The following is a 13105-nucleotide window of genomic DNA, read 5'->3' on the forward strand; positions in this document are numbered from 1 at the left end:
ACACTGCAATCTAGCTTCTCCTCCTAGATCAGTTGAAACCATGTCAGCAAACAACCAACAGCCACTCAATTGCTAAATCCAGAAGACATGTCTAAGTCTTAACTTCCTCTGCCTTTTTTAAAGCATTCAACCCTTTAATTACTCCCTCTTCTCTTCTTTTCCTTCTGTGACCTCTGTAGCTGTTTTCTGTAATAGACCCTCTTACTCCGCCTGCCTCCTATACTGGTATCCATCAGGCTGTCAAGCTCCACTCTCTAATAAGCTCTCTCTGGCACTAACCTGGTTTTAAGCTCCTGAATATAATTAAATCAATCTCTAGCCCATGCCTCTCAAGTGAGCCCCAGATCTGTTAACCAAAAGTGTGTTGGATACCTGAAAGCAGGTCATGTCTAATTATTGATTACTGATAATTTGTACTGATTATGCCAGTACTTCCTATGCACAGTGTCTAGCACACAGTAGGAACTTAAATATTTGTTGATTAATATCCTACAGGCATCTCAAACTCAATAGTTTCATAACTAATTCATCACTTGCCCTCTAACGAATCTGCTCTTTCAGTTGGTCATACTCCCACCCATCCAGTCTTAGGGGCCAGACAGAAAGCTCATGGTCACAGCCTTCTCCCTTATTGCTATTTACTCTTGGGGTATCTCCCCAACCCACAGTCTTCTTCCTGAGACTATGCATCCCACCACAAGGGATGAGCTCCAGCACTTCGTGTGATCCACCCTCACAGCTGTCGCTGGCTAGACCAGAGGAAGACACCTGATTAATCAGATCCTCTTTCCCAGGAATCTGAAATTAGGCTTCAGAAATGGTAACTGGCCCCGCTGGTCATCTAGACCAATGCCATGGAATTTGGGAACTCAGAAGCATACGGAATATAAGAAAATAATCTGCAGAGAAGAGAAGAATGAAGCATGGGAGACCATGAAGATAGAGAAACAGAAAGGAAGTTGTTTTGTTCCTTGAACACTTTCTAGTTTCTCATCCCTGCCCTTTGTGAGGCCCTGGTGCATGTCCTAACCTTAGAATGTATTAAATAGCAGTTTCTCATAACTCATTACCATTTTGCTTAAATCACATTGACGGGTTTCCTGTTACTTAAAGCCAAGAACCTATTAAGATACCCCTGATTAGCTGCCTGAATGTACCATTCTGTTTCAGGCCTCTAGGATTCTGCACTCAGTTCCCTCTGATTCAGCTTCATTCCTGAGAACCCAGCAGGTACAGACACACCTGAATGTTCTTGTTGATCACTTTAGCAGCTATGTGAATGATCAGTTCAGGAAAGCAAAACAGAGTCAAGAAAAATAGGAGGCCACTACAAGTTAATTTAGGAAAAAAGTGACAAGGTCTAAAGTGTCATGGTGAGGACAGAGTGGAGAGATTAGAAAGAGGGTTAAGTAACAGGCAGGAGTTGTTCACCATCCAAAGATAAAGAGGGAGAAGAGTCTAAAATGACTCCTAGTTTCTGGCCTGAGCAACTGAATGGCTGCCAGAGCCATTCACCAAGATGGTTGAAGTCATCGATTTGGATAAGAGGACCCTACCCAACCTGCTAACATAGGCTAAACACTACCCATCCTTTTTAAGTCCAGCACAATCATCCCATCCTCTGGAGCTCTTTCCTGAACCCCTGGGGTAAGCATATACTGCTGCCTCTCTCCTACCAACTTCCTATTACTATTTGGATCATTGTTACTTAAGTACACGGCTTTGCTCACTTGAGAAAATAAGCTCCTCAGAGACCAGATTTACAGCTAACATTTCTGGACCATTTATAGTGCCCTAATACTGTGCTAAAAATTTAAGTAATGTGATCCTTCCAAATCTCTCCATCATTAATAAAAGTAAAATATAATGAAATAAATAATACTTCTAAAATAAAAAGCATCTTAAGGATCTTTACCAAATTTGATGAGGCAGGTAAAATGCAAGAATTTCCAGCAAAAATTCCAATTACTTACAGACATTTGCAAGTATTTCAGACCAAAATTTACTTATCACTTCAGCCTACCAAGCCATACTATAAGAGTTTCACTATCAAAACTATATAAATGGAAAAATAAACGAAAAAATTCTAAGACCTGGATAAATAAGCTGGCAGAATCTCTTCTCCAGTCTTCTTGCTACAAAAAATCCTACACAGTGTCCCACAAGCCTCAGCTCTTCCTGCTTCATAGTTATCAGGAAATTCACTTGCATCAAACATAGGATTGGAAACCATGGTGTCTGTGGACATTTGTGACCCTTTCCGTCGAAACTCCATGCTAGCTTGTGTTGTAATGGCTGAGGAGAGAAAAGGAGCAATTTATTATATTTGTCAATATGCAAATAGGCTCATGGGACCCTGGACACAAAGATCAAATGTTGGTGTCATTAAATTGTTACTTAAATAGAATAATGCTTTTGTTTGGCAACTACGTCTTAATTTTTTTAAAAGGGGCTCTCTGAAATCTTCTTTGAAAATGGCAACAATTAATTTACACTAGTATTATCAGTTTAATAGATTCTACTAGAAGCATTTTTCAACTGAATTTTTGATCAGCAGAGTACATGTGTATATATCTGTATGTCAATACAGATATATAATAAAAGAATTTGGCTTTTCTATTATTTATTCTGCTTTTTCCTCCCCCTGTAGAATGATGCTTAAACATTAAGAAAAATAGCTACTTCAATTTACACATTATCCCAGACAGACATCATAAGTGAATGGGCAAGCCCATGCCAGTTTGTATACTTTAGGGAGAGGGCAAAGTAAGGATGAGAAATGGGGAGGGAGGAAGAGAGAGCATTCCCACCACCCACCCAAATCCAAAACACACACCAAAGAATCGCCCAACCAAGCAAAATGAGAATGAATTTTAACAACCACAGACAGCAGCTAACTTGAGGTTGATAAATCAGAAAATTGGATTGGTAAGAAAGATTATCATGGTCATTCGTTGTCACTGAAACAGAAGCCCTTTGAAAGTTGCTTTTGTTGCTTTTATTTTTAACAAAAGATTTCACAGTGTATTGAATAATCACTCTGAAATCTTTTATCACTCTACATGAAATGTTTAAATTATTTTGTAATAGTTTTAATAGAATGCAGAGTCAAGCATAAATCTTTATGCAACTTCCCATGAGCCATTTTTAGTCCTGAATAAGCTATCCAGCAATAATACATTTGAAAAACACTACATGCAGAATGCATACAAATCAAACACTAAATCTGTATAAAAATAAGCTTAAAGCTTTAAAAAAAAAAATAAAAAAGCCAAAACACAGTTAGTGCAAAGTCCTGGAATTCATGACATGACCAGACTAGTGTACAGAAATAATGGGACTGATTCAGGCAGATTAATTTGCTTTTGCCAACAATCTTCCCCATTCAAAACACAGAAAAGTATTTTTCTTCCCAAGTGCAAAAACTACAAGAGACAATGACAATCAAATTTTTTAATGGAATTATGAAAAAAATAAAAACATGACTGCAATTAAGGAGAAGCTTCTGGTTCCTACTTACAAGATTTATAAGAAAGAAGAATTTGGATAAAAGATGCTGCAAGATAATAGAAATAAATGGAAACAAATCAAAGGACAGCAGTAATTATAAAATACTTTAAAGATGGTGAAATTTTACAATAAGTTAAGAAGCTTTTTAGCTTTTTAAAAGTTAGATTAAAAGCTTTATGATACCACAAGCTAGTTCAAAAACAGGAAATTGTGCATTCAGATCCAAAATTATGATTTTTGTATCATGCAAAACAATGAACAAAGAAAATTACACAACTACAAAGAATTGAGGTTTTGAACTGCCAATAACGTGCATTAAAATTTTAGTTCATTAACCCTTCCCAGCTCAATGTTACTTTCACAAACTACAGTGTAATGTCACATCAGTCTAGAGCTAACCAGTTCATAGAAGCAAACATTTTAAGTTAGAGGTGAACTGCAAGGCAGAATTCCTTGATGGCAGCCAGTACTTAGAAAACAGACTAACAGTGTTAGTATTTCCGAACCTTCCACCCCCGCCCCTCCAACCCCACCCCCACGACTTCAAGAGCAGCACCCAATAGCACTCAAATTCAGTGAAATACCAGGACACCTCCTAGCTCCTGGGTAATGTAACAGCCTTTCTCATCTCCAAACACAATAGGGGAAAGAGGAGCTTCGATCTTTTCCGTACCAAGGAAGGTGTTAAGAGTTAAAAGTAAAAATTAGTTGCCCACATATTATCTGAATTATCCATCTTTTGGCACAAGAGGGTGAGCAAAGCTGTTACAAATTCCCTAGAGAGTGAGAAGATCTGTATATTCCTTTTAAGCAAGCCCACCAAGGAGGCAGGAGACTGAGCCATTCTGGATTCAGGGATTTTAGTGTCAACAGCATGATACCCAAAAGTTACAGTTATAAGAATTGCACCTTAATAAAAATAAAAATTAAAAATATGACTGATTCATTCTAGAAAATACAATACAAATTAATAAATATAAACATGGTTCAGAAAACTCAAGATATAAGGCACATGAACATAAGAAAATATAAGCCAAAAATGGTTTTCTAAAAGTTTTCATTTAGTCATAAGTACATTTACTTTCCATACATAAGCACTACTTTCAAACTTATAAATAAAATATAATATGGAAATGGTAGAATATAAAGTGTCTGAATTTGAAGAAAATAAACAAAGGAATCTGTAAACTCAAACATGCAATCTCAAGTTATACTCCCAAAAATATCTTCATATTCACACCTTTTTAAATTATTTAAAAGATCTGTAAGGACATCCAAAATGATTATACATGTATAATGCTCATATAGACCTTAGTTCTGAGATGATTCATAATAGCTAAGAATGCATTTCTGAGAGAAAGCAGAGACCTTTATGGTCATCATATTAGTTTTAATCCTTGGAACTAATATTCTCCCTAGAGATGCATAAACTAAAGCAATTAGGCATCCTTTTCTCTCAACCTACATCAAACCCCAGTTGGAAAAGTGCTTTCTTACCAAACAACCAGTACACTCATTAGTGCACATAACGTGGTGTCTGGGCACAAAGTCATTGCAGCTCAATAAATGCTATCCATGATTACTGTTCTCTATAAGACATGTCATAAATATCCAGTACATTCTGCACTACCCCACATTCCCATCCTGCACGCTATGCCACTACTTCCAAGTACAATCAGATTTCATTTAAATAGTGTCATTTCTGTAATAAAATCTAAATGAAGATATCAGGGTTGAGTTATTAATTCGCCACCAGTCTTATTTAGTTCCAGAGCAAATGGTATTTTTGAAAGTGTGCCCTGAAATCAAGTTCCCTAGACTAAAACCTGAGAAGAGTTTTTGATGAAGCAGAAATTTTCTAATATTTTATGTACTAACAAGTGAATGGCTGTCAGCATCTAAGAAAACACTTCTTGTGAATAAATTTCTGGTCAAAATCTTTAATTCTTACTATCAATATTATTATCCTGGCTGACATGAAGGGAACTTCCGGCCACCTATTGAAAGGAATTTGATTCAACAAAAAGTGGCTAACCTGAAGTGTGTCTAATAAAACCAGACAAAAGCCAAACCTCATAGAACAGACATAAAAAGGACAGGTAGGAAAACTTCCAAATTCTGTTACTGCAGCTGGAAGGGGTTAAACACAAGACACTGCTTGGTCAGAGACAGAGAGCTTTTACATATTAATCTTGCAGGTAGGAAAGATTAAAAAGAAAAAAAAAGAAAAGAAAAAAGTGATAACATATTTCTTGAGCAATATTTACCAGTCATGCTGCTGTCTCTGTTTATCCCATTATGAAGTTTACAGTGAACAAATGCTGCATCAAATAACCATGATCCAAAGAGATTCAAGATGCTGTTAACCTTTGGTCTCCGAGGGGCAGGCAGTGGCCGGGGTTCAGAACTAGTCTGATTGGGACTTGACAGAGGAGAGGTGGAGGATGTCTGGTGCTGAACTTTCGAGGCATGAGCAGTACTAACCTGTTAGAGGAGTACAACAATATATCCACACTCAAGAAAAGTTTGAGAAAACCGCAGGACTTTTCTAAAATGTTGGCAGATTAAAAAGTCAACTTTATACAGCATAATAATGGAGACGAAAACTCTTACTGTGCTTGTCTTCATGGTGGCCTTATTCACAGTAACAGCCCGGTGCCTCCGGTTATGTGGTGGGGTGGTATTGACAGCAGTGCTTTGAGGCATACTTAATCTATTCACGGGTGTTGGAGGAGCACTGTCTGATCGGGGTCTAGATATGCCTTTAAGAAAAAAACAAATGGAGTTATTCTTCATAGTTTCAAACATGTGGTTAGAAAATCTGCCTCAAATAACACCAGTGAAGGCTCAGGACAGACCATAGCAGACACTGCTAGCTGCCTCCCAGTATCTGTTCGTTCTTTCTTCCTGAGTTATAGAACACAAATTTTAGCTGGACATGGCTACCCCAAATACACAACTACATTTTCTAGCCTCCCTTACAGCTATGTATGTGGCCATGTCCTGACCATACAGAAGTGGGTGATTGTTGGGTGGGTACTCCAAGAAATCTTAAAAAGACCAATCAAGTACAGACTCTCCTCCCTTCCTAATTCCTGAACAGGATGGTTGGAACTCATTTAACCATCACGGCCCATGAAAGAGTACACAAAGAGCCACAAGATAGAAGGGCCTCGGGTCCCTTACAATAATGGAGTAGCTATAGCAGCCCTATACTGCCTAGCCCTGGCCTTACCATATGTGAAAATAAACTACCTTGTTCAAACCACTGGTATTTTTGGTTGTTATGTGGCCAAACTTAATTTGAATAATATATTACCTATGTAATGTATTAACAAGTGCACATAATAAATGTTTTGGAAAAAATAGGTATTAAATATCATTGCCTTTCGGTAGGTTAAAAATACTGACTTTTCATATTCCTAAAATGTGAAAAATGGATTTAAAGATTTCATTTATTTGAGAGCGAGCGCACAAGCAAGGGGAGTGGCAGGCAGAGGGAGAGGGAGAAGTAGGCCCCCAACCGAGCAGGGAGCCCGATACGGGGCTTGATCCTAGGACCCTGGGATCATGACCTGAGCCGAAGGCAGACACTTACCTGACTGAGCCACTCAGTCGCCCCAAAATGGTTTAAAACAGTGGTTCACAAAAGGTCTAATCTGCTTCCCAGTGACACACAAAAAAATGATACCTAATGTATTTTAATCTGTATTTTCTTGGATTACTAGCGAGAATGAACTTATCCCTTCCGCAAATCATTTATTCATATCCTTTGTCCATATATCTACCAAGTCTTATTCTTTTTCTTAACATATTTTGATCTATTTATATAAAGACAACGAAAGCCTTCAACTATTATATTTGTTGCAAATAATTCTTCCTTCTTTGTCATTTGTAATCAAATCTGTTCATCTTTTTCTTTGGGCTTTCCATAATAGTTTCTAAATCTACACTCTAGAGTTATCTACATGTAGGTCTCCAAACATTTAGCAACATACACAAAATTCACCTAAGAATGCATCCACCAGACAGCTGATACCACGCATGGCACGAAAAAATATTTGAGGCAGATGTTTAAGGCAGGGATACTGATTCAATTCTTGTGGCATTCCGCTCACATTTAAGAACTGTTCCTGAAATTTGGGAGTTGAGCTTATAATGGCCGGGTTACTCAAATCCACGGGATTACTATGAAAACAGAGAAAAAGAATTAATTACACAGAAAGCCTTTCTAATTTTAAAGGAAAATAGAAAATGATCATAGAAAAAGACATTTTAAAAAAAACTGTAATCACTGAAACATGAAAGACACAAACTGGGAAAAAAGAGAATAGTTAACATTCCTCCCTAATTTATAAAAAGGGTAATTTAGAATCACTAATACACAAATAGAAAAATGAGGCCAGTCAAACGAGAATGAGAAGATATGGAGAGAAAATGGTTTAAGAATTAGGGCAGTATGCAACAGAACAAAAGTTCCACAGGACACAAGGATATAGCTAGTAGAGAGAAAAGTAAGAAGCAATAAAACTGAACTGAACAGAATTACTATAAAGAGAGAGCAGGTCCTGGGAGAGATAATATCCAGGCTGCATCAGTAGGCATGAGAACAAATGTTACATGTACCACAGGGGACAAGCTTCTAGAGACTGTAGACTGAGTGCAGCTGAGGGCAGCCTGACTCTGCTGGGACAGGGAGAGCAGGAGGCAATGATATAGATGGACCTATTGTCCATTGTGGCTCCACCTGAGGGCTGTACTTAGCCGTCACACACTGAGCACCAACACAAAAGTTACAGCATGGTTCCTGCCCTAAGACACCGGGGAAAGAGCACACACGATACTAAATAATAGTACCTTAACATATGTAAGAAGCGAAACCATGTCTGTGCTACACACTCGTTATCCATTTCAGGAGGGATCAGACTGGCATCTTCATCAGGAACTTTAAATGGAGGAAATGAAGGACCATACGTAAAGCGTAGCAATCTGAAATACAAAAAAAATGCATAACACCAAGTTCCTTTCTTAGCAAAATGAAAAATATATTAAAGTATTAAAATATGTATTAAGTATTAAAATACTAAGTATTAAAATATGATAACAGAAATACAAGAGAAAATAGATGATGTGTATTATACCTCACAGAAGTGAATAAGATAAATGAAAACGCTTGTTGATAAGAAACAAACTATAAGAGGATTTCCAGTTTTGTAAGATTAAAAAAAATGTTTAAACATTTGAACAATGTATTTATTTTAAAAATTATTTGTTATTTAGTTACATACCTATTTATATTTTGTTATATAATTTATAAGCGTATCTATAATTTATAAAACTATATATATAATGTTATACATTAGATATATATCACATTATGATCTTACTTTATATAATAGCTTTTTAATATATAATATGTAATATATAAAATTATGTGATATAATTTCATAATTTCATTATAAAATTACAAACCATATATTATCAAATTATGAATTATTTTTAAATTTTTATTTATGAATAATTGCAAATAACATGAGTAAACTGTATAATCATAATATGAAACTGCTGTTTACAGTTATATAATTATAAATAAATTATTTAAATTATTTTTAAGATTCATCCCACTGCAAACTCCTTCAACACAACTAAGCTGTAATTTATCCATAACTGCTCTATAACTTGCATGAACTTCAGAATTTATAGTGTACCTTAAAAGTAATTCAATTCAACAATTCAATTACTTAATTTAATAGTACTATTCCAAATGTATTTAAACTGTTCAAAGCCCTTCGACTCAATCATCTTATACCTAGAAATTACATCTTACTGAAATAACCAGAATACACACAGATTTTGTATAAAGTATTCATACAACAATATTTTTGAAGAACATAAATGTCTAAACAATTAAATTATTAAATAAATTATAATTTCATTTATATAATGAAAAACTACAAAGGCATTAAAAATATGATCTCCGGATTTAAGAATGGAAAAGGCACTTGTAATTAATGGGACAAGAATCAAATTAAAAAAACAGATAACAATACTATATAGAATAATCTCAATTTTTTTTAATAAAGAGAAATGGAAAAAATACATTAAAATGTTAACACTGGTTATCTGTAGGTGATGGATATTTTTCCCTATATCTTCCAAATTTTCTATTTTAAGCATGTATTGCTTTTATAATCAACATAAAAAGAAGTATTATTTATTTTTTTGGAGCAGAAATTAGTTGATTTATTTAACATGATACAGGTATTATTTAGATGACTTGTTCTTGATTGCTAAAAATTTTTGGTTTTTTTCCTTTAATTTTTGATTTAAACTCAATTAAGTATTATTTAAAAATAGATTTATAATTTTGACATTCACTACAATGTAACAGAATAAAAAGAATATTCCAAAACTTCCATTTTTTTACCTTAAATAGTGATAAAGATATAAACATAAACATTTCATTAACTCAGAAAAAGACCAGTCTACCTTCTGATACATAATGCTACGTATAAGTTATTTGTTCCTGCCTTCACACTGCTCTCCCCTCATCAAATCTAAATCAGATCAAGTCTCTAGATCTAAATGCCAGCTGACAGGAAACACAGAGGACAGAGAAACATTAACACCACCAGCACATAATCAGAAAAGTTCAGAATGTGGAAGCACTCTAAGACAAACAACCCAGTTTCTTCAACAACAAAAACCCCAAAGAAATAAAAATAAGAGAGTAGGAACCTACAGTTTAAGAGAGGCTTAAGAACCTTGCTTGTTTTGATTCAATGGAATCAACCATAAAAAGAAAAAAACAGGAGGCATGCAAGGGAAATTTAAACATTGAATGGTTAACTGATATTAAAGAACTGTTAAAATTTTTTAGGTATGATAATGGTACCGTGATTATGTTTTAAAAAGAATCCTCATCTTTAAGAGTTACATATTAAAATATGTAGAGTTGGGGGCGCCTGGGTGGCTCAGTCAGTTAAAAGCATCTGCCTTCAGCTCAAGTCATGATTCTGGGGTCCTGGGATCGAGCCCTGCATCAGGCTCCCTGGTCAGCAGGGAGTCTGCTTCTCCCTCTGCCCCTCACCTTGCTCTTGTGCTCTCTCTCTACTCTCTCTCAAATAAATAAATAAAATCTGTAAGGAAAAAAATATGTAGAATTGAAATAAAACAAGTCTGAAAAAAAATAAAGCCTAAAGTTTACTCACATGATATATAAATGGTAAAAAAGGTAAAATTATTGTAACAAACTACCTACTTGGGTTATAATATAGCACATTATAGGATGGTCTCATTTCTGTAAAATTATGTATAAATATATATAATAGGATTTCTAGTGAACTTAACTTTTTTCATACCTTTCCATGGTTTTTTCATTTTTTTATTTTTATTTTTTAAAAGATTTTATTTATTTATTTGACAGAGAGAGACACAGTGAGAGAGGGAACACAAGCAGGGGGAGTGGGAGAGGGAGAAGGAGGCCCCCCCGCAGAGCACGGAGCCCAATGTGGGGCTCGATCCCAGAACCCTGGGATCATGACCTGAGCCCAAGGCAGACGCCTAACGACTGAGCCACCCAGGCGCCCCTCTATGGTTTTTTTAAAATAATAATCATGGTATTTTAGCAATCAGATTAAGAATGGGATTTTGGCAAGGGAGGCAGGGTACAGAATTTTTCTCCATACTTGCTTAATCTGAAAGGTTTTAAATTTGCCAGGCACTAGCCAAACTGCTATATCCATTTTTAAGAAGTGGTTTGATTCTGTACCTAAAATACAAGTAATAACAGACACAGGATACGGGCTTTTCACAACATATTCCATGAATTCCAGGAACACATGGAACTAGGAGAAGCTGCCTTAGATCAGGTAGATGAAGGAAGGCAAGTCAATGATAGTGACCTACCTTGAAGTGAGCGCACAGGTGACCTTGCTCCACTGCTCCACCACTGCCGGGTGGTGCCTCCAGTTTGCCACCATCTCCTTGGCTGTTTTCCAGTAAGGTGGTGTTGGGAAGCACCGAGTACAAGCTAGTAACCAAACCTCAAAGAGAACACCAATCAACTTCTCTGCTAGATTCTCAGCAATGCCACCTTACCAACAAAAAGAAAACATCTTTGGCATACTCATTTTTAAAGAAAAAACTTTAATTCATTGATTCAGGATAAGTGGTCAAAAATCAAAATAACTGCAATGTTAAGTTCTGACTTTCAAATAGCCACTTAATAAGTTAAGAATGAGAAACTATTCTTAGGAGCTCCTATGAAGAAAATCATGACTACATCAACCAATTATCATTTATAAAGTTTTCAAGTCGCCCTGCTTGGTTCTTATCAAAGATCTTTATCTTCCAGCAAGTGGGACAGACACAGAGGAGAAGGGGAAGGACGAATGTCTAGGATGTGTGACTACTGGGTCAGTTTCTGTGCTGACTGGTTTATGCACATGACCTCACATATTCCTCACATTAATTCTGCAAGATAGATAGTTATATCTTTTATCAATTATCAATTAAACCCATTTTGAAGAAGAGAAAACTTAGATGAGAAAATTTAAGTAACCTCTGAGTTTACAAAGTCAGTAAGTGAAGGAATCAGAGCAAATAAATACCCAGGTCTTTCTACCTCCAACCTTTGTTGTAAAACTTTCAGGTGTTTGAAAGCTACCCTTCAGGGAGAGGGAGACAAAGAAGGGAGCAAAAGGACCAGTGCTGTGCAGGACAGAGCCTCAACCATGAAAAACAGACCTGTTCCTCTGCTCTGAGCCCCGGAACTAGGGAGAAAAGCAGTAGTCTGTGCTCTGCATAGCTCCACAAGGCAAACTTGGGATTAGTAGGAAAAGTTATAAGGATGCATATTTCAAATAAGCAAAAATGAAGTTTCAACAATAATGAGCCCCAGAAGGGGAGAAATTGCCTGCGTTGAGTTGCTGAGATCCCTGGCATGGAGACTGTGTACCAAAGAGCTAATGAGTCAATGACTGGCTAGCTATCATCATAACAGACAAGGTATTCCTACTATGGACTCACTGTCAACAGTGGAATTCTGTGATTTCCTTTAGATATTTTCCTGGACACTGCATTTGTGCAAGATCACAAGTGCACATTTGCATGTCTGTAGTAAGAGACTACACAGATGAATAGGCAACAAGGGAACCTAGAACTAGAATATCAACTTACAATTCGTGTACACTGTGCTGTAACATACACAGCAGGGCCTCTACAATACAATCTGAAGGCATAAAACTGGAGGCTTCTTAATGACAAGGTAATGAGTGGCATACTGTCATATCTCCAAATAGAACCCTTAAGATTTTGTATGTTTCATTTGCTGAACAAAATATCTTCTGTAGCTGTCAAGTTTTCAGTGTCTACTTTGATAACTACTTTGTAATCAGGTACAGTACTTACAGGTTCTACTTTAGTTAAGTTGTTTCTTATATAGGCTTTATCTTAATAGACTAAACAAAACCTACTGTTCGTATCATTATCAAATATGCATTAATGCACTGAGTCTCTCCCTACATTAGCAAAATCATCACTGAAAGTAAAATAACTTCATGTTGTACCTATCAGGGCTTCCATTCTAAGACCT

General features: G+C 36.2%; 1 protein-coding gene and 1 long non-coding RNA gene across 6 annotated transcripts in view; one reads left to right on the plus strand and one right to left on the minus strand.

Annotated features, from left to right (window-relative positions):
• RALGAPB (Ral GTPase activating protein non-catalytic subunit beta) overlaps positions 1-13105 on the minus strand; it is an 82288-nt gene that overhangs the window by 47838 nt on the left and 21345 nt on the right. For 2 of the 4 annotated variants that reach the window (XM_073880436.1, XM_073880435.1), the window contains exons 5-11: positions 11419-11605; positions 8368-8499; positions 7520-7698; positions 6124-6272; positions 5778-5994; positions 3521-3556; positions 2094-2295 (exon numbers count right to left, since the gene is read on the minus strand). In XM_073880436.1, the coding sequence (XP_073736537.1) occupies positions 2094-2295; positions 3521-3556; positions 5778-5994; positions 6124-6272; positions 7520-7698; positions 8368-8499; positions 11419-11605 (1102 nt within the window). The remainder of the gene's footprint in view (positions 1-2093; positions 2296-3520; positions 3557-5777; positions 5995-6123; positions 6273-7519; positions 7699-8367; positions 8500-11418; positions 11606-13105) is intronic. The other 2 variants (XM_025875733.2, XM_025875732.2) reach the window with 1 other exon arrangement.
• The window catches only part of LOC112827704 (uncharacterized), a 35271-nt gene that overhangs the window by 14159 nt on the left and 8007 nt on the right, over positions 1-13105 (plus strand). The gene's annotated exons all lie outside the window — the stretch shown is intronic.

This window comes from Callorhinus ursinus, unplaced genomic scaffold (assembly GCF_003265705.2).
Source record: "Callorhinus ursinus isolate GAN/ISIS: 27379988/994484 unplaced genomic scaffold, GSC_fseal_2.0 scaffold38, whole genome shotgun sequence".
Lineage (NCBI taxonomy): Eukaryota > Metazoa > Chordata > Mammalia > Carnivora > Otariidae > Callorhinus > Callorhinus ursinus.